We start from the raw sequence: 23,579 nt of genomic DNA on the forward strand, positions 1-23,579 counted from the left end.
ACCTTCCCAGCCCATCTCCCTCCTGCCTGTGGGACTGTGGGAGTGACGGGTGGGACATGAGGGACAGCCCACACTGAGGGTCAGAGGCCGTCACAGCAGCCCCTGGTTGCTAGGCCCCTGAGCTTCTTAAACAGGGACAGGAAAAAGAGAGAAAACTTTACCTTGTGTAAGCCATTGTTATTTGGAGTTTTCTGACACTCTGGTCTGCTTCCAGCCAATACAAGAGTGGCCACTGCTGAACCAGCTCACATGCCGGCCCTTAGGTGGCGCCAGCTGCACAGATTTGCAAGCGTGTGTGTGTGTGTGTGTGTGTGTGTGTTGTGTCGACAACCAGTATCCAATAGGAAGTCCTCCCTCGCCTCCCCAGCCCCAGAAGAGAAGCCCAGTGGGAACGAGCACTTTCTCACTTGCTGCCGCTCTCCCGGCACAGAACCAGGCACACCGCAGAGTGTGGAAAGAAAGAACCAGAGCGACCCGGTGGGCTCCGTCACTGAGTCCAGAAGGAAGCTCCCGGGGTAGACCTGCTGCCTTCCACAGGGGCCTGGAGGTCTGCCCGTGTGGGGTGAGGGCACCAGCAGTCGAGTGCTGAGGCCTGGGGACCTTCAGCCACGTCTCAACACCCGGCCGCCTCTCAACTACCAGGCTGTACACAGATGCCCACCTTGGGCTTGGGGCGCCTCCAGCAACTGCCCTGGGCATCCTGGGTCACTTCTGTGCCCTCTACGACCCTTTGCCAAGTCACCCACGCCACCTGAGGCTTCAGGAGTGCCAGGACCTTAGGGGCTGCTCTGGGCAGCGTTACCTGTGACCTGCTCCCACGGCCTCCAGCTGTCCACACTCAGGTCCTGGCTCCCACCCAGCCCCCTTTTCTGAAGCCCTGTCCACGTCTCCTCCATTTCCCCGACGGTGAAGGGCTTTCTCGGGCTGTCTCCTGGCTGCGGAGCCCGCTCCTCCTTAGAGGTGCCAGCGTCACCTCTAAGTGCGTTGTCCCAACCTGACCACCTCCTACCTGGCCCCAGGGCTCTCCCGCCTGCCTCCATCACTTCGCCAGCTCGGGGGCCCCTGGCCGGCATGCGCACACCGCACGCCGTCGGTCGTAACTGGCGTCCCTCGCGCAGCACAACGCTCCCCAGGTTCACCCTGGGTTTCTTGTCTACGGCTGAACAGTCAGTCCACGGTGTGCACCTGCCACACATTTTGTTTACCCGTTCATCAAGTGACGGACATTTGGGTTGTCTTTTTTTTTTGGCTGCTAGTAGATAATGCTGCCTTCAACTTGCCCGAACTCCGCCAGTGAGAAAGCTTCACCCTGAACTCCCCGTCGCCTTCCAGGGACTTCCGCTGGAAGCCGCCCCTCCCAGCTGTCTTCCTCCTCTCTGCGAAGGTCCTTCCCTTTGTTCCCCGGACTTGCCTCTAGCTCTCGGTACCGCACGCTTGTCCCGAGTGACAATTCGCTGCTGTTCTCGAATAAGCTCCCCCCTCCCTTTTCTATTTTTTCTGGGGAAAAAAATGGATGTTTTATTTGAAGGTCAACTTTACCTTTGGTTAATTCCCAGAGCTCTGAAAAAGTTGACTCTGACAATTGCTGCTAGTTTTTTTCCTTGCTCTTAATGCGGGGGGAAGGGGCAAGCAGACTCCCCGAGGTCCTCACTCCCCACCTTCACGGCGGACTGCCCGCGGTTGCCCGCGGACCCTTGGCTGCCGCGCTCCTGGCGGCTGCGGCGGACAATCCGAGTCGCTCGGACGCGGGAGAGCAGTGTTCGCGCGGGCCCGGCAGCGGTGCGGCGCCTGCCGGCGGCCGAGGGGGCGTGCGGGAGAGCCGGGGCAGCGCGAGGCCCCACCGACCCCGCTGGGCGGCCGGTCTGCCCTCAACCCGGAGGAGCGGGCTCCGCTGCCAGGAGAAGGCCCGGCTAGTTGGCCGTTGTCACGGCAACAGGGAGACTCGACGCGGACAGCCCAAGCGCTCGTCCCCACGACAACCGAAGCAGCGCCGCGAGGACCTGCCCCGCCCCCGCCGGATGGACCCCGCCCCGCCCCGCGTCCCGGGCTCTCGCGAGCTTTAAGCCCCCGTGGCGCCGCAGGGGCCGACGGGAGCGGCGGCCGCGCTGAAGAGGGCCAAGATGGCGGCTGCGGCGGCTTCGCTTCGCGGGGCGGTGCTGGGCCCTCGGGCCGCGGGGCTGCCCGGCGCGCGCGCCCGGGGTCTGCTGTGCGGCGCGCGGCCCGGGCAGCTCCCGTTGCGGACGCCTCAGGTGAGCGCTGGCCCGTACACGCCGGCCGCCGCGCGGCCCCGCAGCCCGTGAAGGTCACGGCGGGGAGGCACCGGGCGCGGGCCAGCCAGCGCGGGAGCGACCTCGGCCACCCGAGGCCCCTGCTGGGCCTCCGCTGCCTGCCTACCTGGTGCCTCCGGGGGCAGGGCCGGGCGCCCACCCCTGCCAGCAGCAGAGGCGCTTCGTGTCGAGCGTGGAGGCGGCGGGGCGGGCTGGCTGTCCTGCCGGGGCTGAGGGCTTTCCGGGGGGGCGCGCTCCGGCCTACTCGCGCTCTGGCCTTCGCGACTGGGCCGGCGTCCTGAAGTGACCTCAGCCCGACCTCGGCCAGCTGTTGTGACCTTGGCCTGCCCCAGCACCCTTGCTCACCTCGGCGTGATCCCCGGCCCCGGACCCGAGAACACGCCTCACACCCAGTCCTCATGGCCGACTCACGGTCGGGGGGGCAGCGGCGCGGAGGAGTGGGGTGGGCAGTGGCGCAGAGTGTGCTTTCGGCGGTCCGCGGGAGGTGGCCAGTGCTGGGTGCTGCGTGGGAATGGCAGGCCCCGAGAATCCGATTCCCAGGTAGGGCAGGGTGGTGTTCTGAGCGGGGCTCTTGCAGGCAATGCCCTTGTCGTCGAAGTCTGGCCTGTCCCGGGGCCGGAAAGTGATGCTGTCAGCGCTGGGCATGCTGGCGGCAGGGGGTGCAGGCCTGGCTGTGGCTCTGCATTCTGCCGTGAGTGCCACCGACCTCGAGCTGCACCCTCCCGGCTATCCGTGGTCCCACCGCGGCCTCCTCTCTTCCCTGGACCACACCAGGTGTGCGGCTGGTTGGCTGGGGGAGTGTCTGGGTGGACTGGGTGGGGCGGGGTCCCTGGCGCCACTAACCCTTTCCCTCTCCTTATTAGCATTCGGAGGGGTTTCCAGGTATATAAGCAGGTGTGCTCCTCCTGCCACAGCATGGACTATGTAGCCTACCGCCACCTGGTGGGCGTGTGCTACACTGAGGAGGAAGCCAAGGCCCTGGCCGAAGAGGTATGCGCCCTGGAGATGCTGCAGAGGACCCAGGGATCGGGGCTCTCAGGACGAAACCAGGGTTGTGACGCTGCTCTCCATGGCAGGTGGAAGTTCAGGACGGCCCCAATGAGGATGGGGAGATGTTCATGCGACCAGGGAAGCTGTCTGACTACTTCCCCAAACCGTACCCCAACCCTGAGGCCGCCAGAGCAGCCAACAACGGAGCACTGCCCCCTGACCTCAGCTACATCGTGCGAGCTAGGTACACCAGCTTCCTGCAGGGGTGGAGGGAGGGGAGGAAGGTCCAACCCATACCAGGGCCTGAGGAGGCATGGATCTGGTCCCAGGCACGGTGGTGAGGACTACGTCTTCTCCCTGCTCACGGGCTACTGCGACCCGCCCACCGGGGTGTCACTACGAGAAGGCCTCTACTTCAACCCCTACTTCCCTGGCCAGGCCATTGCCATGGCCCCTCCTATCTACGACGAGGTCTTGGAGTTTGACGATGGTGAGGCCCCCCACCCTGGGCATGGTCACGCTGGGCCCTGCTTCCCCCGCTGCCCGGGATGCTTCTCTGGGTTCTCCCGGGCTGGGGAACTGTCTGCCGTCTGCACATTTGAGCTTGTGGTCGGCCTTCACAACCCTGTCCAGCTCTGGGCTGCATGCTGAGGCGGTCCCATCCCTTCTGAAGCCTTGGGCAGGAACCCACCTACCATGGGGGGGGTGTTCTGAGGGTCACTGCAGGTGGGGTAGGGACCCCAGCAGCAGCCCTCATCACTTGTCCTTGGCCCAGGCACCCCAGCTACCATGTCCCAGGTAGCCAAGGACGTGTGTACCTTCCTACGCTGGGCATCTGAGCCAGAGCACGACCATCGCAAACGCATGGGGCTCAAGGTGAAAGGGCTGGGCGAGGGGCCTAGTGGGCGTGGGAGAGGCTGGGAGCCAGGGCAGGGCTCCTTTGCACCTCCCTCCTCTGACCTTGCCTCATCCCCAGATGTTGATGATGATGGGCTTGCTGCTGCCCCTGATCTACGCCATGAAGCGGCACAAGTGGTCAGTCCTGAAGAGCCGGAAGCTGGCTTATCGGCCACCCAAGTGACCCTGACTAGTGTCTGCTTGCTGTACTGCTTGAATGGGCCCTGAAGCCAGGAAGCTACCTGGGGCCTCTTCAGGCCCCAGCTGGCCCTCTTGGCAAAGCCCCTCTTCTTCTGGGACAAGAGGGGATGGGGCAGGAGACAGGGCTCGAGCTCCTTGTCCTCCAGCCTCTATCATGGAAATAAATTAAGTTTCTCAGTGGACACATGTGGACCATTGTGTGATGGGAGTGCAGTTTGCAGGGGACACCGAGACTAACTCCTTTGCTCTCAAGAGCTCCCAGGGATGCCCCGTCTGCTGTGGCCAGCATTGCCCTGCAGGGACTGCTGGCTGGGAGCCCACCGAGTTCTGGAGGTGGGACAGGAAGCAGAGGACTTTTAAAGAAGGTGGCCGCACTTGTTGGGGTACTTGGAGAGTACTTGATCACAGGTGAAAAGGGCCTGACTAGACACGGCCCAGGGATCTGCCAGAGTAACAGCCAAATGTCAGTGTCTTGAACCACTCGTCCATCTCCTGAGGGCAACAGGGAGGGAGCCCTGGGGGGCTTCCCAACAGGGGGGCCTGAGCCCAAAGTAAGATTTGCCAGAGCCGTTTGAGGCTGGGAGAGGGAGACCCACCCTGCCCAGAAGCAGAGATAAGCAGGCAAGACTGGATTGTGCTTCCAGTCTTGGCTGGACAGATGGAGGGGAGTGGTGCGGCAGAGTGTCTGGGTGTTTGTCATGGGATGGTGCCTCTGGGCAACCACAGGCAGCTGGGGCTGGGTGCATGCAGCAGCAGGCTGCAGACTGGGGAGGGGTGGGGGCGGGACAGCAGTGGACCTCTCCTTGGTAGGAGGACTACGGGCATGTTGCCTTAGCAGGAGCCCAAGGCCCTGGCTTAACACTCTTAGCTTCTGAGCTTTTTCTTGTTCCCGGGAAGGGAATGTTAAGGCATCATGGCTAGAGCAGCCCCAGAAGCGGGGGGGGGGGGGGGGGCAACTCAGGGGGCAGAGAGCTGAGTGGGAGAAGGGAAGAGGGTACACACCTGAGGGGCTTTGGGAGAATAAGGGGAGATCTGGCTAGCCGGGGCTGGGGCTTACAGAGGGCCCTGGCAGTGGTTGGCAGCTGAGGTGGGGGCTCTGTAAGCCCTTGGGGTGTGGGAAGGCATGTCAGCGCGATGCCCTAGGACCCCCAGAGGTTGGGCTCCAAGTGAGCTCTTCAGTAGCCACCGAGACTCTGCTGGGGAGCCCCAGAACTACCCCGCTCCGCCGAGTGTCCTGGGTGGGACTATGCCCTGCAGCCCAGTCCACACAAAGTGGGGACACTCAGTTGGCTCAAAATGTCTTTAATGACTGGCTCTATCCCCAGGGAGCTGTCAGCGGAGGTCCCCGGAGAGGTTCAGGAGGGCATCCAGGGACCTCGGGCCTGGAAGGGAAGGGCCATCCTCTCCCCTTGTGACCTGGGGCAGGGGGGAAGACAGTTCATTTTGCTGCTCTGCCACCCCTCCCCACCCCCTTCCCTCCCCTGCCTCTATAGTACCATTAGTGACTGCTGGGTGGAGGCCGCAGGAAGTGGGTCCCAAGCACGAGGTCTCTGAGTGTTACACATCTCACAGCCAGGCCGGCTCGGGATGTTGATGAAGGTGCAGGAAGGGCAGGGCCAGCCAGACTGGAGAGGGGGTACAGTTACTGCTTACCGCCTTCCTGCCACTGCCCCATAGCTGCCCAGGCCCATCTTACCTGGTCCCTTGCCTACCTGAAGGGGGCTGGGGAGGCTGGAGCTGGCTGGCTGAGGGGCTTGGGGCAGCCCCAATGACTGAGGAAATAGGCGGTGGCTTAGTTCCCCATCCATCTTCTGAGGACGCTGAGGGCTGCGTCCTATGGCAGAGGGGGTGGGGCTCAGGGCCGAATCAGGCTACACCCCCACTTCCTCATCCCACCCCAATCAAGGACTGACCGGGGGTTTCTCTCGGGGCTGACAGTAGGTAGAGGAAAGCAGGGTCCCTGTCCTGCCGGACTCCGTAGGAAGCAAGGCTGCGCTCTGGCACACACAGGCACTTCCCGATGACCCAGCGCTGCACTGCTGGCGGAAAGCCAAACTCCGAGAACACCTGGAGCCAGAGCATCAGGGCCCCACAGTGTCACCCAGGATCACCGCCCTCAGCAGGGCTCCCCAGGTGAGCCCCTGTGCTCACCTGCTCCTGGAGGGTGGAGATGGTGCAGTGGGGGTAGACTTGCAGCGAGATGTGGGCGGAGGACGCAGCATCTTCAACTGTGACCTGTAGCCTGGGCCAGAATATGGGGAGGGGAGTGAGGGGGTGCTGGGGAGGGTGGGGAGGGTGGGATGAGGACACAGTCCCAGGTCTCACTTGATGGGGCCAGGCGGGAAGCAGCTCTCCTGGAGCTGGACACTGAGGGCCACGTGATGCTGGGCCAGGATGGCTGCTGCTTGGGCTGCCCCCTTCTCATCCCCACCCTCAATGGCCTGGGCCAGGCGCCCCGCCAGCTCTTCTGCAGGGAAAGAGAGAGCACATCATCACAGCTGAGCACATCACCCAAGGCCCCGAAACCCTCTGGCCACCTGCCTTTACCTTTCTCCATCAAGTCTCCAGGGTGTGAGGAAACATCCACCTTGGGTTGGGGGGCCTTGGGTATGTGCACTTCAGAGGGGCCGGGTGGGGAAACAGGGCCTGTCTCTGGGCTCAGGGCTGGAGGCAGGCTGTCACTGCCTAGGAGGGAAAATGTGGGGTGCGCTGGTAGTCTCCCGAGACCCAGCCTCCCCTCGGAGTCCTCACCTAGGCCTCTGCTCTCTGACCTCGGTTTTCCAGGACCTTTGCCTCCTCCCTCCTCACCTCAGCCCATGCCAGTGCCCTGCCTTGACGGCACTTCAAGCCAGGTCTTCCCCCAAGCCATAGCCCTTAGAAGGGTCAAGGGACCTCTGGGGTCCAGGCCGACTGCTCGCAGAGCTGGACCTGCACTTGTGCTCTGGGGAGGAGTCCTCCAGATCCTCTGCCATCCGGTACTGCCTTGTTCCTCCTCCACAGAGGCCAGGCCACTCCCTTGGCCTCCACAGGCCCCATCAACCAGCCAGGGACGCTTGCTCCCTTGACCACACAGCAGAACCAAAAGCAGGTGCTCAGGGGCCTGCCCCTCTGGCTCAGCAGGAGCCCTGCGGTCAGCACGGCCTCTTCTCGGGTGCCTTTAGGCACCTCCGCCCCCTCTCCTGCTACCATCAGCACAGAACACCTCAGGCTGCGCCATTCCAATCCAGCCCTCCCGGGGCCACTGTCCACCCTGGGCGTCCTTACAGAGTGGGCCGCTCTGTCCCCCCGCTTCCCTCTCATGTGAGGCTCGGGCCCTCAGCATTGAGCCATCTGCCCTGTGAGTACCAAGCACCAGGCCTGGCCCAGCCCCGGCTCATGCTCTTGCCTCAGGGCTGTGAACCCACTGCTCTCTGGCCACATGGGTCACAACACCTCAATCTTCAAATTTCACACGGTGTCACTTTAAGGCCTTCACTGCCTCCCTCCCAGCACTACCATCCCTTCCCCCATTTGACAGAACTCTGTTTACTAATTTCATGTGTCTGCCTCACTTCTAACACTGCAAGCTGAGAGGGCAGAGATTTGAAGTTTTATTCACGATAACCTCCAAGGCCTAACGAAGTGCTTAGCCCAGAGTGGTACCAAGTACACCTGGTGAGCGAGAGAATGAACAAAGCCTTTCTTCCTCGGCAAATGCAGTGTTTTCTGGGCCCCCTTTCCATCACCTTGTGTGGTTTTCTTCCTGCCCCTCTAGTGGCACTTGCAATGCACTTGTGGGCTTTTTCCCTGACGTACTGTCTACCTGCCTGACCCTCTCCTCTCCACACTTCTCTCCTGCTGACCTTGATTAACCTTTCCTACCCCAATCTTGACCTCTCCAGAGCCCCAGCGCCAGCCCCCATCCACCTGCTCCCCCTCCCCCCAGATGTGTAAGAACTGGGCCACCTCCATGCCCTCCCAAACAGGCCCTCTCTCTAGGAGCCCGAGGGTATTTGGTCCCCCATCTTTCTGTCTCAATCACTAACTCTTTGATTTAAACAGCCAAAATTCCAGACAGTTCCATCTCCTGAGCATCTCTGGAAACATCCTTCTAGCCAGCCTTGTCTGCACCACACCTGCAAATGCAGGTCCCCACCGATCTTAAGGAGCTCAGATCAGAGCCTGTCATTCTCCCATTGCTCTTGATACGATGTCTTCTCACCCAGGTCGTGAAGGCCTGCTTGTTCTGCCCCTCCACATTTGTCTGGTACTCCAGGCTCAGGCTCTTGGCCTGTTCCTTTTCTCCACTTTCTTCTGGGCGCCTTCCCAGAACGCCAGCAGTGGGTAAGGTAGGCCCGTCTTTCCCCACTACATTCCCCATCCAGGCCTGGGAGGCCTGGGCTACTCCTGCTCTCTCCCAGCACAGTCCCTGGCCAACCAAATGAATCTCTGCTCCAGGGCACTAACCATTCTGTCCCTCCACGGTGGCACCTCGGACCAGGGCTGCCCACCGCTGAGCATCCAAAGGGTTGAGGAAGTGCAGGCTGAGGGTCCCAGGCCCTCCTGGTGGAGGCTGCAGCTCATGCTGGCTGGGACCTCGGACGGTGTAGGAGACTGTCTCCAAGGGCCACTCCAAACTGACCTGAGAATGGGGAGAGTCCAGGCTCAAGCCACCCCCAGCACACGCTACATGATGAACAAAGGCTTATGAAGTAACATTTATAGGCCACTAACATTGTTTTAAGCTCCTTAAGACTCCTTATCTTGTAAAACTCTCATAGCAGTCCTACAAAGGTAAGTGCCAGCGTAATCCCCATTTACACACGAGGAAACGGAAACAAAGAAAGTAACCTGCTACTCGGAACTCAGCGGGCAAGTGGATGGCCCTGGCCTCCAGCTCTGCGCCCTGTCCCGCCCAGCCCCCTGGCCAGGCGCCTGCGCCGCCCTCACTCACCGCCCCGGGACCCGCGCCTAGCAGCTCCAGCCGGAAGCGCCCGGGCCGCTCTGGGTCTGCGCTCAGCTGCAGTCTCCGCAACTGCGCCTCGGCGTCCGGCCCCGCGGCTAGCGGCCTCACAGTGGCGTGCACAGCAAGTAGCACCGCTGCAGAGCCTGGGTCCGAGGCCGCCACCGTTCCGCCCGCCGGCGGCGCCATCTCCGGTCCTGCCGAGACTCGGCCCTCCGAGTCTGCTTCCGTAGGCTGGGGCCACAAAACGCCTGCGCCGGCCGGAAACCGAGGCCGCGAACCTGGGGTTCCGGGCGCAGCCAGCGCGTCGGAGCCCGGGGACGGGCTGTTGTCGAATCTGACCCTTCGGCTTTGTCCAGAATATACACGGTCCAAGGGTCTCCGGACACGGGCGAGCGAGGCTGGTCCTGGAGGCTCGTACGCCGGAGCAAAGTGTCAGGGACTGACGGCCAAGCGCCGGCCAAGGCTAGAAGGCGGGCGCGGTCCCTTCGCCCTAGAGACTTGGGCGGGCGGGAGCTGCAGCCTGGCTGTCCGCATTTACCTGCCGGCCTGGCGAGAGCTGGACGCCGCTCTCAGGACCCTTCTGCTTGTCGCCCTGTCACAGGTCTACCAGCCCTTCTTTGGAGCCCGGACGGCCACTGGAGGCGGAGCAGGCCAGGGGCTGCAACCAATGAGCGCCAGGAAGGAAGACGGACTCGGGCGTTGAGGAGAGTGACGGACAGGCGCCGCAGCCAATAGGTGTGGAAGAAAAGACTGAGCGGCGGGTAACGTCCCCAATGGCTCTCCGAGTTCTCGATCGCGGCGGCTGGAGCCGGCCATTCGGAGGCGTGGGGCCGGGCTTTGCGGGTGCTTGTTGTTGTCCGGACAGAGGAGGCAGAGGTCGCTCGCTCTCTTGCTCGCTGGCTGGGTAGATTGGTGGCGGTCGGCAAGCAGGTCGGTCGCGATAGTCGGGCGCCTGCGGGGGAGAGGCTATGTCGCAGTGGCAGCCCGGATGGGCCGGCAAGGCCGGGAGTAACGGGATGTCGCCGCGGAGCTTCTTCCCCCGGATACAGTGCGGCCCGAGCGGAGGCCGCGGCGCCGCCCTCCGGTCCTGAGGATCCCGCGCTGTCCGGAGCCCGCACCACCTTTTCACCCGCAGCGACGCCAACCGACCCGACCCGACCCGGCCTGGCCCTGCCCGGTCAGAGAGCGCAGCGCAAGCAGGTGGGTGTCCGCCCTGTGCCGTCTCGGGGCCTCTAGAACTACAACCCCCAGCCGGCCGCGCGCCGGGACGTGCGCGCGTCTAGGGAGCACGGCCTCCTGGGATTTGTAGTTTGCCGCGGCTAGGTTGGGGTTCCGCTAGGCCGGGGGTGGGGGACGGGCGCTGCGGGGTGGGCGCCGGAGCGCCCTAGCAGCCTGAGGACAGGTCATTCGGGTGCCGTGGGGCCTCGAAGAAACTAGGCACACTTTTGGAGAAGAACAGAGGAGCCTACAAGTTCCCCGTCTTCGGCTGAATGCCGCTCCTAGAGCAGGGAAGAGTGCCTCTTCCAGGTGACTGCAAGCCCAAACCCCAGGTGTTCCTAACCAGGTGGGGGTCCTTACCCTGGCTGAGGGGTCAGGCCTGAGGGTGGCTGCTGGAGTCAAGTCCCTTCTCAGGCTCTTTTGTGGGATAGGGAGTGTTGAGGGAGATACGAAACCAGCAGCCCTGGCTGAGCAGGATTCCTTGTGGCCCCCCTAAGCCTGGCTCCAGAATGTGAGTGAGGTGCATGGGGCGTGGCTGAACCGGGGCCTGGACTTGCCACTGTCAGGTAACAGGATCTCACTGCCTCTCCTGCCAGTGCTGAGGAATCGGGAGCCGGCTGTGGAAGGGACCCAGCATATTTACTTTGGCCCCATTTATGGGGAGGGCTAAAGGTGTAGGTCCTGGGGCCACATACCCATGGGCTGGCCTCCCGTCCCCAGGCAGCACTAGCCCCTCCCAGCACAGGACCTGCTCCCAGAGGACATGAAGCTGTTGGAGAACTCCAGCTTCGAGGCCATCAACTCACAGCTGACTGTGGAGACTGGAGACGCCCACATAATCGGCAGGTGAGGGCGGGGCTCCAGGGGCTGCTGTCTCAGAGGTCACTCTGCCCTGGCCCTGAGTCAGACCTGGGGCTGGCACCCTCCACGGTTGCACCTGCATCCCGCAGGATCGAGAGCTATTCCTGCAAGATGGCGGGAGATGACAAGCACATGTTCAAGCAGTTCTGCCAGGAGGGCCAGCCGCACGTGCTAGAGGCACTGTCCCCACCACAGACCTCCGGCCTCAGCCCCAGCAGGTGAGCCAGGGCAGGGCCTGCCCACTGGGGGCTATTGGGTGCAGGGCAGTCCTGGGCTGATGCTTCTCTGTGCAGACTGAGCAAGAGCCAAGGTGGCGAGGACGAGGGCCCGCTCAGCGACAAGTGCAGCCGCAAGACCCTCTTCTACCTGATCGCCACGCTCAACGAGTCTTTCCGCCCTGACTACGACTTCAGCACGGCCCGAAGCCACGAGTTCAGCCGGGAGCCCAGCCTCAGCTGGGTGAGGGACCCACGGCCCACAGCTGTGCCCCCCCCCATCCTCCCCCATTGTCAGAGGCCCCATTGTCAGTGGCCTCCAGCCAGTCCATGCGTGCTGTCCTGGCACCTCGTCAGCCCAAGCTGTCACCGTCCTAGGTGGTGAACTCGGTCAACTGCAGCCTCTTCTCGGCCGTGCGGGAGGACTTCAAGGCCCTGAAGCCCCAGCTGTGGGACGCCGTGGATGAGGAGATCTGCCTGGCTGAGTGTGACATCTACAGGTGGGCTGGCACCCCTGCGGGTGGGTCCTGGGTGCGCGTGGCACGTGGGGTCTCACACTAGTCTCACCCCACACCACCCAGCTACAACCCAGACTTGGACTCAGACCCCTTTGGGGAAGATGGCAGCCTCTGGTCGTTTAACTACTTTTTCTACAACAAGCGGCTTAAACGGATTGTCTTCTTCAGCTGTCGCTCTATCAGGTTGGCGGCTGCCCCTCACTGTAGCGCCCTGTTTGGCCCACCCTACTTCCGACTTGGCTCTCCTTGGACATCCTCCCTGGGGTCAGCAGCAGGCCGGGGTGGGCAGTCCTAAGACCAATTCCCCAACTCCCCCAGTGGATCCACGTACACACCCTCGGAGGTGGGCAATGAGTTGGACATGGAGCTGGGGGAGGAGGAGGAGGAGGAGGAGGAAGAACTCAGAGGTGGAGGCAGTGAGGGCGGACCTGAGGAGACCAGCCCCATGGAGGACAGGTGTGTGATGGTGGCGGTGGCCTGGCTTCCTGGAGCCTGGGGTGGGCAGGACAGGGTGGGGCTTCTCTGCCCAGGGGCGTCTCCTGGGTGTTAGCTCCTCAAGGCTGGCTGTGTCTCCCCCTCTGCCTAGGGTCCCGGTGATCTGTATGTGAGGAGGAGGAGCAGAGGCCTCAGCTTCATCTAGCTTCAACCAGTGCCTGGGCCTGCCCACCTGAGGGGCCCCAGGGCCTCCCCAGCTGCTGGCCAGACCCTGGCGCTGCCACAGCTCCAGTGCTGCCCATTTAGCCCTTTGGCTCCAGCCTTTGGATGGCCACTTACCCCACAGGCTCTGCTGCCCACACTGTGGCTGGACTGGACAGACAGCACAAGGCCTGGTGGGCACAGCCACTGCCCTGCCCAAACGAACTGACACAGGCGGGGACAGCTGGACCACAGAGTTTATTTTTGTATTTTGTATGGGGTCAGGCCTGAGCCTGCACACTCCAGCCCAAAGGGCCCGAGACCCAGCAAGCAGGCCCCAGTGGTCATCTGCCCTGGGCTTGAGCTGGCTCTTGGAGCCCACCTATACTCCCCACCTCGCCCAGTGGGCAGCGTGCACTGAGTGTCACTTTGCTGCAGCTTGTTTGTTTCCAATAAAAGTTTATGTGACTTACTGTGGACCTGGGCTCTCTTTGGGGTGGGGTGGGGCGGGGCCTGTGTAGGGGGTGGGGCCTGTACCACCTGGTATCCTAGCAACAGACACAAGAGACTGTTAAGCCGCTTGGACCTGGGAAATGGAGATGGATGTGTTGGATACAAGCAGTCCCTTTTCAGTAGAAGGCGACAGCCTGACTGTGGACTCAGACCTGTATGAAGCTGACAGCTATGACATCCCAGACCCTGGGCTGCTCAGAGAAAATGGTGAGGTGGTCTGGCCTCGCCCTCGTGACGACCAGCCTAAAAGCAGCCCTCCCTCAGGCGTGGGCGCTTTCCACCAGGAATGCAGTGCCCCATGGACAGTCCCCTAGCCCACAGGACCCCCCAGAAGGCCCTGCTGCCCACAGCCTCCGGGTGGGGGGAGCCCAAGGCCACACAGTGACAGTGCTTCCACCACCGGCCCACAGAGCCATCCTCAGACCCAGACTCGAAGCTTTTTACCAGGAGCTCCCGGTGGCACAGTATGAGCCCCAGCGCCCGTGCCCGCAAGCTGTGGGTGCTGCTGCGTACAAGCCTCCACAGCTTTGTGGAAAAGGTGGGACTGGCCCCTGGCATCTGCCTAGAAGCCTCTTTCCTGGTCCAGCTTTTCCCCTAGGGGTCCCTATCATGATCCCAGCCCATCCTCTTGGCTACCCCAGGTGGGTGCAAGGCCTCTCCTGGGTTCCCCCAAGTTGACCGCAGGTCTGCCTGCCCCTGCCCGCAGGAAAAGAAATCCGAGTTGCGTGTGGCTTGCCTGACACACGGACTGGAGCCAGTGCGCCGCCTGGAGGTGGCAGCAGGGCTATGCTCCGTGGCGCAGGACCCAGTGGGTAGACGTTTCGTAGTGCTGGACAGCGTAGGTTGCCTGCACCTGCACAGAAAGGACGGCTGGGCACAGGAGAAGCTGCTGGCCCCCATTGCCCTCAGGGGACTGGTGGCAGTGCCAGGCCCGCTGGACTCTGTGAGCCGCTTTGTGGGCTGGGGTCCCGCAGGGCTGGCCATACTGAGGCCGGACCTCAGCCTGCTGTGGCTGAGTGAGCCGAGGATGGGTCGGGCACCCCACCAAGAGCCCATCTGCTGCCTGCCGGTGCCTAACTTGGGGCTGCTGCTAGTAGCGGAAGCAAGCGGTGGCCTGGCACTCTGGAAGTTCCGTTTAGGGGGTCGCTGTCTGGTGCCTAGTGGGTCACCTCTACATCCCCCGCCAAGCTCCACCCATGCGCTCGCTGGTCTGGCTCTGGGGCCCCCGCTTCCCCACCACCCTCCGCACTGCTTCGCAGCCTACGGCTCAGCCGTAGTCACCCTTGACCTGCACACCTGGGCTGTCGTAGATGTGCACCAGAAGCTGCACAAAACGTAAGGGGGACCCGGGGATGAGTCCTCGTGGGAAAGCCGGTCATGGCAGGGGTGCGGGCACACTTACCTGAAGTGGTGCTGAGTCGGCGTGGCCTTCGTCCCCAGCACCATCTCCGACCTGGCATACTGTGAAGAGGTGGAGGCCATGGTGACGGCTTCCCGAGACAGCACGGTGAAGGTGTGGGAGGCCGACTGGCAGATCCGGATGGTGTTTGTGGGCCACACAGGTGCACCATGCCGCTGTGGCCGCTGAGGCCCCTCCTCTCTCCGCCTTGCCTTAAAGAGTTCTGGGCTGCCCACGGTCCCTGCCAGCTCCGGCCATGCTTCTCTGTGCTGGTCGTAACCTGAGCCAACAGCTTCCCTTTCCTTTGTCCCTCGTGTGCCCCAGTGACCTGCACCCCCCCCACAGGCCCCGTGACAGCTCTGGCCGTGCTCCCGAACACACCCCTGGTGCTGTCGGCCTCACAGGACGGGACGCTTCGCACATGGGACCTGCAGGCGGTGGCACAGGTGGGCGAAGTGATGCTCAACTACTGGGGCCAGGACGTGCGGTCAGGCGGCGTGAACCGCCTACTGGCACCCGCCAGCCCCGGCTGGCCGGTGCTCTCCTTGCGTGCAAGCAGCGTGGAGCTCTGGTGCCTGCGCGAGCTGTACTCGCCATTGGCCCAGCTGTCAGCACCAGTGCTCCACCTGCAGGTGGCGCCCGCGCTGCCCTTGCCCCTGTGCCCGGCTCTGCCTACACGCCTCGTGTGCGCATGCGCAGATGGCTCCGTCTACCTCGTGTCGGTGGTTACGGGGCTTACCGTGAGCGCGCTGCTGCTCGAGCCCGAGGACTGCGCAGCCGCCGTGGCCTACTGCTTGCCGCGCGAAACACTGTGGCTGATAACCCACGCCGGACACCTCGTGTGTGCCAACGCGGCGTGCCACCCCATGTGCGTGCTGTACCGCGAGTGCCCGCCACCATCCCCAGCGCCCAGGCCCTGCTGCCTGCACCTCTACAGCCACCTCATAGACCCCAGCAGTGCGTTTGCCAGCTGGAAGACCGTGTGCCGCCACAGGGGCAAGCTGTGCCACAGCGACATCCAGGCCAGGAAGGATAAGAACCGGTAGGTGTGAGAGCCACTGAGGGCCAGGTGGGCCTACAAAGTCCACGCCAACAGGCTGTTGTCGCCCGTAGGTACCTGCTGGTGCTGGGACACACGGATGGCACCCTGTCAGTGCTGGAGTGGCACACATGGAAGACTGTCTTCCATACACAGGCGCACAGCCCCGGCCCGGTCATCGCCATTTCGTCCACTTGGAACATCATGGTGTCCTCGGGTCAGTACGTCCCACCCACTCCCAGCAGCCTGTGGGGGGAGCCCCTGCCCGCCCTGCCCAAAGGCGCAGCCCTGGCTCCCGCCCGCAGGCAGAGACCTGACTGTGAAGATGTGGCGCGTCTTCCCTTACGCCGAGGAGAGCCTGAGCCTGCTGCGCACCTTCTCCTGCTGCCACCCCGCCCTGGTGCTCTCTGCGCTCGGGGAGCGCGTCACCGTGGGCTTTGAGGACTCGGACAGCGCCACCTACGGTCTGGTGCAGTTTGGCCTGAAAAACAGCCAGCGCTATGATCACCAGCCCCAGGACGACCCCATGGACCACATCACCGGTGAGAGGGCAGGGCGAGGGTGAAGCCCAGGCCACCGTGTGGCTCTGGCTCCTGACCCTGAGCCCCGTGCCCTAGGCTTGTGCTGCTGTCCCACCCTCAAGCTGTATGCCTCCTCCAGCCTGGACTGCACCATCCGGATCTGGACCACAGACAACCACCTACTGCGGTCGGTGGAGCCCCTGAGGAGGGGGGGAGGGAGGGAGGGAGGGCAGGCCGGCTGGGAGCCAGGGGCAGCCCACTGGGCCCCCCCCCCCGCCTCTGCCCCTGGCAGAGCCTAGCGGTTGGATAGGGCCCGGGGAGCCTTGCCCCTCCTGCTGCCTCCACTTCCTGCTGTTTGGAGCAGGGCTGGGCTTTCCCTGCACGTCCCTCCAGGCTCCTGCAGCTGAACGGAGCCCCTCAGGCCCTGACCTTCTGCAACAACGGCGGGGACCTGGTGCTGGCTCTGGGCTCCCGCCTGTGCCTGGTATCCCACAGGCTCTACCTGCCCACGTCCTACCTGGTTAAGGTGTGCAGTGAGGATGGGGTGCGCAGATGGGGTGCTGCAGCGGACAAGCCCCTCAGCCGGGGTTCCAGGCGCCTTTCCCTGCTCAGAAGCTGTGCCAGGAGGTCCCGGACGTGGTGGATGACCCTCCACTGCCACTGACCAGCCAGGGATCGCTGACCTCAGCCCAGCTGCAGAGGCTCGCCAACCTGCATGGGGTTTCCAGTCTCAGGTCTGCGGCAGGCCCGCCGAGTGGTCCCAGGGGCCATCCCCCAGGTCCCCGGGGGGCAGAGTCCAGCTTTGTGCCCCCAGCACAAGGTCCCTGGGCCCCCGGGGCACCTGGGGCCACCTGAAGCCTGTCTCAGCCCTGGCATCCCCGCTCCTGGCCGTCTCTCGTGTCCCGCTGGTAATGCCACTCAGTGACCCCTGTGTCCACCCCTGCCTGCAGCACGGCCTTGTCTTCCACCCATCGCCAGATGGCAGCACCTCAGCAGCCACTGTTGGAGGAGGTAGGGCGGGTCCTGACGCCCCCTCCGCCCCAGTACCAGCCCTTCCCCCTGCCCAGGCGCAGGCCCCGCCCCTTTCGTGTCTGGGGCAGGCCCGGGACCCCTGTGGTTATCCAGGCAGCACGTGGCAAGGCTCTGGGAAGAATCGGCTGAACTCTGACCCCTGCTCCAGGACCTGGAAGCCTTAGTTGCCCGGGACCATGACCTTCAGCGGCTGAGACTGGGGCAGGTGGTCCCAGCAGCTCGGCCCCCACCCTCCGGGCCGCAGCAGCAGGAGGCTTTCACCAACTACCTGCGTCTGATCTACGGCCCGGCCCTGCTGGTAGGTCGGGTGCCGCCCCCCTCCCCGGCACCAGCTCTGACCCAAAGCCTCCCCTCCTCCAGGGCCTCTGACGCCCCAACCTGCCCTTGCTGCCACCCCCTCCCCCGCAGGGCGTCTGTGCTGGAGCCGAGTCCCAGCAGTGGAACACCGGGACCCTTACAGCAGAGAAAGAAACCTGGGGTGTGTGCACCCTGCCCCCACCAGACTGGAGGGCACTCAGCCAGCACTTCCCCCAGGTCGCCTTTCCTATCCTGCCTCCCCTCTGGGGAGCACTCGGCAGAGAATCCCAGGTGAGGCCTCCCACCCCCGCCACCCCTCTGCCCTGCTCTCAGGACCCTGGCCCCCACCCCACCCACCACTCCTCCTCTGCGCCCCAGATGCTGGCCCATTCCTCCCTGAGATCCTCCCTGGGCCTCAGTGTGGACCTTCAGCTGCAGTTGGAGCAACTCCGCCAGGAGAGGCCATTGGCCCAAGACGCACCGTCTTCCCACCTGCAGCACAGGGTGAGGGGCCCAGGCAGGTGGGATGCTGCCCACCCAAGGCAGAGCTGCAGGGGTCCTGAGTCCATGCCTGGCTCTGAGCCTCTGCCCCGCCCCCAGGTCCCCCTGCTGCTGGAAAGGCGACCCAAGGAGCTTCCCTCTAACCTCAGGGGCTTCTTTCCTGCTGCCGTTGAGCCCTACAAGGTGAGACACACACACTCTCCAGAGGCAACTCCTTCCAGGGGTCACCCTTCATGTGTACCCCCTCTTACCTTCACTGCAAACCCTTGTGTCCCTATCTGACCTAGGGCCATGCCCACCTGCAGCCCAGGCCCCACCCCTCCCCCACCTGCCCAGCTGTGATGCCGCTGCTCTGTGGGCCCTGACTGCTTGCACTCTGGGTGTGGCTGCCAGGGGGTCTGGGGCTCCTGGAGCAGAACTGGGCAAGCCAGAGCCTTGTGCCAGTTGCTTGTGCCTGCGTGCCCCTCCCCAGTGAGTGTCTGGGAGACCAGAATCTCCTCCCTTCGGGGGATCAAGATCCATGGGAGCTGGCCCCTGGCAACCCACCGCCTTCCCCCACCAGATGCCAAGACAGGCCTCTGCCCCCAGCAGACCTCTGGCAGGATCACCTGCCCAGGCAGCCAATGACCCTTCCAGCTGCTGCACCACACACCCAAGCCCCGAACAGCCCCCCTCTGGGCTCCTGTCCCCTCCTGCCCCCTGCTTCTTATGGATATCCCTGGTCCAGAGCTGGCGGCCAAGCCCTGTGGAGAGCATGTGGCCCAGACTTCCCTCCTCAGTTACCACAGCCGGCGCCTCCCTGGTTTCCAAAGGCTCTCTCTGCCTGTCTGTGCATTGTGGGTGGCAGGGGTGGGGGACCAGTCCAGTTCTTGGAGACCTGGCAGGGAGCCGGGCTGGTGGCCCGGGTGCTCTGCCAGGGCAGACCCCAGGACGGGGCGGAACCCAGGCTCTCAGCCCGCTGTGCCGTGCCCCACCTCCAGGACCTGCCGAGGCCCATCCACTTCCCGGGCTGTGTCCCCAACTCCATGGTGCTGCAGCACATGTGGCCGGCCAGGAAAGTCAGGGGCCCTGGAGCCCTGGCCCAGCTCGCCAGCCAGGGCTCACTCAAGGCAAGCAGTGGGGCTGGGGGCTCAACCTTGGGCCTGGGGAGAGCTCTGCCCAGGGCCGAGACCTCCCATGCCAGCTGCCGGCTGCTTGCTCTGTCCGCTCCGCAGTCGAGGGAGAGCCAGCAGGACGACTGGTGGGCGTCGAAGAGCAGGCGGCGCCACACCCTGTGGCAGCAGAAGCTGATCCATTGGTCGGACGAGGAGGAGGAGGAGGAGGCCGAGGAGGAGCAGGAGGGGGAGGACGACGAGGAGTGGGCCTCAGACTTCCTGAGCCCCCACCTGGGGCTCTCCCAGGAGATGCTGGAGTACGAGGAGCTGTGGGCCCAGGTGGGTGCCCAGGGCAGGGCTCCAGTGGGAGGAGTGGGTGCACACTCGGGTCCTGACGACTTCCTGCCCCCAGAGCTTGGCGTCCTTGACTCAGAGAAGCTCCAGAGACGACTTGGGGATGGAGGACGACCCCTACCCCCGCTGGTACCACCACAAGCACTCGCTCTTGGAGGAGCGCTATGGGCATCTGCCCAGGTTCCTGCGTTTCTTCGCCATCCAGAACTGGTTCAAAAAGCTGTTCCCCCTCTTCACCCTGGAGGTCCAGGGGACGCCTGGGAAGCGGGCTGGTGGGAGAGAGTCGTGCAGAGGCGGCTCCTTAGCTGGCGGTCCCGACAGGCATACCCCGAAGTGGGCACGGTGGACGGCTTGGCCTCTCTGTTGCTGGACCTGCTGAAGGAGGCCTCCTGGGAGGACCGCGTGCACATCCTGCACGCGATGCTGAGGCTGGTGCCTGACATGAGCCAAGACATCTGCAGCAGGTTGCACAACATCCTCCTGGACCTGCTCAACCAGGACAAACCCCCCAGCCTCCAGGTCTGCCCCAGCCCGGCCCACGTCGCGCCTTCCCCACCCAGCCCCACCACGGCCTGGGCCTCCGGCACCCGTCGCACCACCTGCCTGTGCTCAGGTCCGGATGCAGAAGCAGTTCGTGATGCTGGCGCTGCAGCTGCTCCTGGCCTCCTCCCTGGAGGCCCGCGACGTGGTGCTGGAGCTCATGTCCTACTTCCTCTACTCGCCCGCCTCCTGCCGGTGAGGCCCACTCTTTGCGTGGCGTTCCTGCCAGCAAGAAGGCCTCGGGATAAGCCACCCTCACCTGTCACAGGTCTGAGCTCAAGAAGCTGCTGAACGGACTAGGCCTTCAGGACCCAGAGGACCTCCTGTTCAAGGAGATGATGACCTGGGTCCAGGACCTGGACCTGGAGTCCAAGTCCGTGCTGCGCGTTTGCTGTAGCCAGAAGCTGGAGGAAATGATCCACCACCTGCAGGTCTGGCTGGGGATGGGAGGGGCGGGCCACCTGCCAGTGGAGCCTCTGGCCTCCTCCTGGGAGAGCCCCCAGGTCCAGGGAGGAGAGCCAGGTGAGGCTGCCAGGTTCCTCGCCTCACTCTGACTCCGAGCGTCACCTGTCTCCCGGGTCCCCGTGTCTCTCGGGATCTTCCTGCTCCTTCCTGGGAGGGAGTCTGCATTGGGTCAGGCTGGGATCCAGGAACAGCACCACTCCCTGGGCCCCGGTGTGTCCTCCACTGGCCACCTCCCCCGCAGGCGGAAACCTGGCATCCGTCAGTAGCCAAGTTGTCGGAGATGCTGCCCAAGGTCTCGGAGACCTCAGTGCTTTCGCCCCGGTCCAAGGAGACCCTGTCACCGACTTCCTCAGTCTCCGGGGCACCCACCCACATCTCCGTGACGCCCTCCCTGGTGGCCTCGCCTGCGGAGCTGGGCTTGGCCTCCCGGGAGTCCCAGACCCACGGGCTGCTCTCGCCGATGCACGCCAGGCGCACCTGCCGCACGCTCTCCCAGACGCTGGTGCCCTTCTCCGCCCTGGCCGTGATCCGGCTGCCCTCCTTGGACTCCGACGCACGGCCCAGACACCCACTGTTCCTGGAGCAGACGGAGTGGTCACAGTCGAAGATAATGGACCTGGGGCCAATCGACGCCCTCAACTACTTCTGCGAGCAGCAGCGGGTGCGGCGGCTGAGCTCCCTGCGCACCCAGGAGCCCCAGAGTGCACGCCTACACCCCAGGACACGGGGCCCCAACGCCGTGGTGCCACAGCCCCGCCCCCACCTGTGAGTGGCTGATGGCTCCAGCCATGGGCTGGGGCAGGGCCCACGGGGGGGGGGGGGGGGGGGCGGGCACTGAGGGCCAAGTGCGCACAAACCTGCCTTTCTACCACTCCAGGCCCAACCCCATTCTTCAGCTTCAGGAGACCAACGTCCGGAGGCCTCCACAGAGACAGAGGGGTGAGTGGGGGCAGGGGTAGGGATTGGACTGTGAGCTTCACCCCCACGCCTGCCACAGCCTGGGCCCCACAGGGCCCTGACTCCACCCGAGGCCTCACTGCCCCTCTAGCCTCAGGACAACTGCTGTCCTGGCACCGGGAAGGCCTCGCCCTCGAAGGCCCCATCCGGACACTGAAGCTGCCGCTGCCTCGGGTGGAGGTGCGGCCTTTCCCCTTGGACTGGCCCCGGCCTGCCCGTCCGCTGCCACCCCTGCTCCTGCAGCCCGCCCTGCAGCGCTACTTCCTGCCAGACCACGCCGACCCCCGCAACTACAGCTGACCTGCTGGCGGCCTTGGCCTGACCCCGCTCCCAGCCAGCTTCCTCTTCCCTCCAGCAGGGGCTCGGGACACAGCTCTTCACTGGGCCCTTCGCCCCTGGCCAAGGCGTGGGCTGCAGTAAAGTCCAGCCAGCAAACTGGATGCCACATCTGTCTTTTTTTAATTATTATTATTTTTATTATTTTTAGGGAGGGAAGGGAGGGAGAGAGAGAGAGAGAGAGAGAGAGGGAGGGAGGAACATCAATGTGTGGTGCTGGGGTTATGGCCTGCAACCCAGGCATGTACCCTGGCTGGGAATCGAACCTGGGAGACTTTGGTTCCCAGCCAGCGCTCAATCCACTGAGCTGTGCCAGCCAGGGCCCACATCTGTCTTTGGGGGCTACTGGGGTGGGCAGTGAGGTCTGGCTGGTGATGTGGGTGGGACTGGATCTGGGGTGTGGTCAGTCCATGGGGGGACAGCCAAGCTGGTGTGCTGGACCTGTCTACCCAGGTGGGGTCCCTTCGTGTGGACTCAGCCCTGCTGCTCAGGCACTCAGCCAGGGCTCATCAGTCAACTACTGGGGGCAGGATGGGAGGAGGGACGAAGCAGCCAAGCAGCGGCCAGACACTCTGGGGAGAAGAGGATGTCTCGCAGCCCCAGGTGTGGGTGGGGTTTGCTGCCTTTAGGCCGGAAGGAAGAACCAGTGAAGGGACACCGCCTGCTTCATCCAAGAACCAATAAGGGGACAGTATCCTCTGGACCCCTCAAGCTCAACACCCCCCAGCGACAGACCTTGTCTGTGAAGTGCAGGGTCTGGAGCATCTCCTGACTGCCGTGGCCGCACAGGGACCCACGTGCGCGCTGGCTGCTTGGCCCGCTCCAGGCAAGGGCCCGTCTGGTTTTCACACCCTCCTGCTGGGCCGCCTGAGCAGCGCGCTCGCTGGCTCTCTCTCTCTCTCTCCTGTGAGTGTTCTTCCCCTCCGACTCCACAGGCTCCTTCTCATCAGCTTTATGGTTACCGTTGGCCTCCCGCACCTTCCCCACAGCCCCGGAGCTGGGCAGGAGTCTGGATGTGGGGCTGCCGGGTGGGTGGCTCTCTCGAGGCCAACCAGGGCCAGGAGCGCCCAACCCGGAGAGCCTCGGGGCTGGGCGTTTTCATGAAAGGGGCTATGCGGCCCATGGCGGTCTGCGTCTACAGGTGTTTGTGGTTTAAATTATAAAGCAATAAATGCTTTGAACATTAAAAACATGTGAAAGTCACACAAGTGTAAACAGGTCAAAAACCCACTAACCATAAAGGAAAATATTAATATGGTTTTAATATATGATTATGTTTAAATTAAGAAACCTGTTAACCTAAATATACCATTAAGAGAGTGAAAAACTAAAAGTGGCTCATCTCGCCCTGGCTGGTGTGGCTCAGTGGACTGAGCACCAGCCTGTGAACCAAAGGGTCGCTGGTTCAATTCCCAGTCAGGGCACATGCCTGGGTTTTGGGCCAAATCTCCAATAGGGGCACATAGGAGGCAACCACACACTGATGTTTCTCCCTCTTTCTCCCTCCTTCCCCTTTCTCTAAAAATAAGTAAATAAATAAAAATAGGTCACCTCCAAAATATATAAAGAACTTCTACAGATCAATAACAGTAAGAAAAACCACACAGCCCAATAGAAGAATGTACAAAAATCCGGAATGGGATTTTCACTACAGAAGGAGTCAAAGTAGCAAATACATAACTTCTCAGCAACAAGAGTGGACAAATTAGGGACACACAGCAACCGGAGTGAATCTCCAGCGGATTATGCTGAGTGGAAGACA

The 23,579-nt window shown here is 63.3% G+C and overlaps 4 protein-coding genes across 8 annotated transcripts; 3 read left to right on the forward strand and 1 right to left on the reverse strand.

The window, feature by feature from the left end:
• The first annotated feature begins 2,089 nt into the window (after positions 1-2,089).
• LOC114514573 (cytochrome c1, heme protein, mitochondrial) lies at positions 2,090-4,566 on the forward strand. Of its 2 annotated transcripts, none has more exons than XM_028533773.2 (7): positions 2,090-2,249; positions 2,866-3,062; positions 3,152-3,278; positions 3,365-3,522; positions 3,608-3,768; positions 4,054-4,154; positions 4,255-4,566. In XM_028533773.2, exons 1-7 carry the CDS (start codon positions 2,121-2,123, stop codon positions 4,357-4,359), a joined length of 978 nt encoding a protein of 325 aa, XP_028389574.1. In that variant the 5' UTR covers positions 2,090-2,120; the 3' UTR covers positions 4,360-4,566. The 2 variants fall into 2 exon arrangements, with proteins under 2 accessions (XP_028389574.1, XP_035887529.1); XM_036031636.1 differs by lacking the exon at positions 2,090-2,249 and adding an exon at positions 2,305-2,708.
• Positions 4,567-5,662: 1,096 nt separating this feature from the next.
• On the reverse strand, positions 5,663-9,543 carry SHARPIN (SHANK associated RH domain interactor). 2 transcript variants are annotated; one of them, XM_028533759.2, is made up of 9 exons: positions 9,310-9,543; positions 8,823-8,997; positions 6,924-7,061; positions 6,702-6,843; positions 6,528-6,618; positions 6,290-6,443; positions 6,089-6,210; positions 5,873-6,001; positions 5,663-5,792 (listed from the first exon to the last, which is right to left on the reverse strand). In XM_028533759.2, exons 1-9 carry the CDS (start codon positions 9,505-9,507, stop codon positions 5,709-5,711), a joined length of 1,233 nt encoding a protein of 410 aa, XP_028389560.1. In that variant the 5' UTR covers positions 9,508-9,543; the 3' UTR covers positions 5,663-5,708. The 2 variants fall into 2 exon arrangements, with proteins under 2 accessions (XP_028389560.1, XP_035887527.1); XM_036031634.1 differs by lacking the exon at positions 6,924-7,061.
• Positions 9,544-9,603: 60 nt separating this feature from the next.
• On the forward strand, positions 9,604-13,246 carry MAF1 (MAF1 homolog, negative regulator of RNA polymerase III). 3 transcript variants are annotated; one of them, XM_028533775.2, is made up of 8 exons: positions 9,604-10,521; positions 11,260-11,385; positions 11,490-11,618; positions 11,694-11,859; positions 11,994-12,115; positions 12,197-12,316; positions 12,452-12,589; positions 12,720-13,246. In XM_028533775.2, the coding sequence occupies exons 2-8, from the start codon at positions 11,303-11,305 to the stop codon at positions 12,739-12,741; spliced, it is 780 nt and encodes a 259-aa protein (XP_028389576.1). In that variant the 5' UTR covers positions 9,604-10,521; positions 11,260-11,302; the 3' UTR covers positions 12,742-13,246. The 3 variants fall into 3 exon arrangements, with proteins under 3 accessions (XP_028389576.1, XP_028389578.1, XP_035887530.1); XM_036031637.1 differs by having other exon boundaries at positions 10,403-10,521; positions 11,270-11,385; XM_028533777.2 differs by lacking the exon at positions 12,452-12,589 and having other exon boundaries at positions 10,212-10,521.
• A 53-nt stretch (positions 13,247-13,299) lies between these two features.
• Positions 13,300-21,918, forward strand: WDR97 (WD repeat domain 97). The gene is given in 22 exon segments (XM_036031687.1): positions 13,300-13,513; positions 13,705-13,820; positions 13,989-14,617; positions 14,723-14,844; positions 15,027-15,723; positions 15,795-15,937; positions 16,026-16,262; positions 16,338-16,428; positions 16,635-16,767; positions 16,854-16,975; positions 17,192-17,252; positions 17,422-17,571; positions 17,682-17,861; positions 17,925-18,074; positions 18,171-18,254; positions 19,052-19,504; positions 19,578-19,763; positions 19,841-20,038; positions 20,133-20,254; positions 20,328-20,490; positions 20,853-21,296; positions 21,299-21,918. Coding segments are annotated over 22 exon segments (5,115 nt in total). The 5' UTR covers positions 13,300-13,362; the 3' UTR covers positions 21,782-21,918.
• The last annotated feature ends 1,661 nt before the right edge of the window (positions 21,919-23,579 follow it).

This window comes from Phyllostomus discolor, chromosome 7, assembly GCF_004126475.2.
Source record: "Phyllostomus discolor isolate MPI-MPIP mPhyDis1 chromosome 7, mPhyDis1.pri.v3, whole genome shotgun sequence".
Lineage (NCBI taxonomy): Eukaryota > Metazoa > Chordata > Mammalia > Chiroptera > Phyllostomidae > Phyllostomus > Phyllostomus discolor.

Bases quoted from the DNA above. Each gene is read 5' to 3' on its own strand.
- MAF1 (XM_028533775.2), top strand. From the start codon at position 11,303: ATGAAGCTGTTGGAGAACTCCAGCTTCGAGGCCATCAACTCACAGCTG. The intron at 11,619-11,693 runs GTGAGCCAGGGC...TTCTCTGTGCAG, and splicing joins TCCGGCCTCAGCCCCAGCAG to ACTGAGCAAGAGCCAAGGTG. The intron at 12,116-12,196 runs GTGGGCTGGCAC...CACACCACCCAG, and splicing joins GCTGAGTGTGACATCTACAG to CTACAACCCAGACTTGGACT.
- LOC114514573 (XM_028533773.2), top strand. From the start codon at position 2,121: ATGGCGGCTGCGGCGGCTTCGCTTCGCGGGGCGGTGCTGGGCCCTCGG. The intron at 3,063-3,151 runs GTGTGCGGCTGG...TCTCCTTATTAG, and splicing joins TCTTCCCTGGACCACACCAG to CATTCGGAGGGGTTTCCAGG. The intron at 3,279-3,364 runs GTATGCGCCCTG...TCTCCATGGCAG, and splicing joins CCAAGGCCCTGGCCGAAGAG to GTGGAAGTTCAGGACGGCCC.
- SHARPIN (XM_028533759.2), bottom strand. From the start codon at position 9,507: ATGGCGCCGCCGGCGGGCGGAACGGTGGCGGCCTCGGACCCAGGCTCT. The intron at 7,062-8,822 runs GTTAGTGCCCTG...TTTCCCTCCTAG, and splicing joins CACCGTGGAGGGACAGAATG to GCAGTGACAGCCTGCCTCCA. The intron at 5,793-5,872 runs GTACTATAGAGG...CCCCTGCCCCAG, and splicing joins CCACCCAGCAGTCACTAATG to GTCACAAGGGGAGAGGATGG.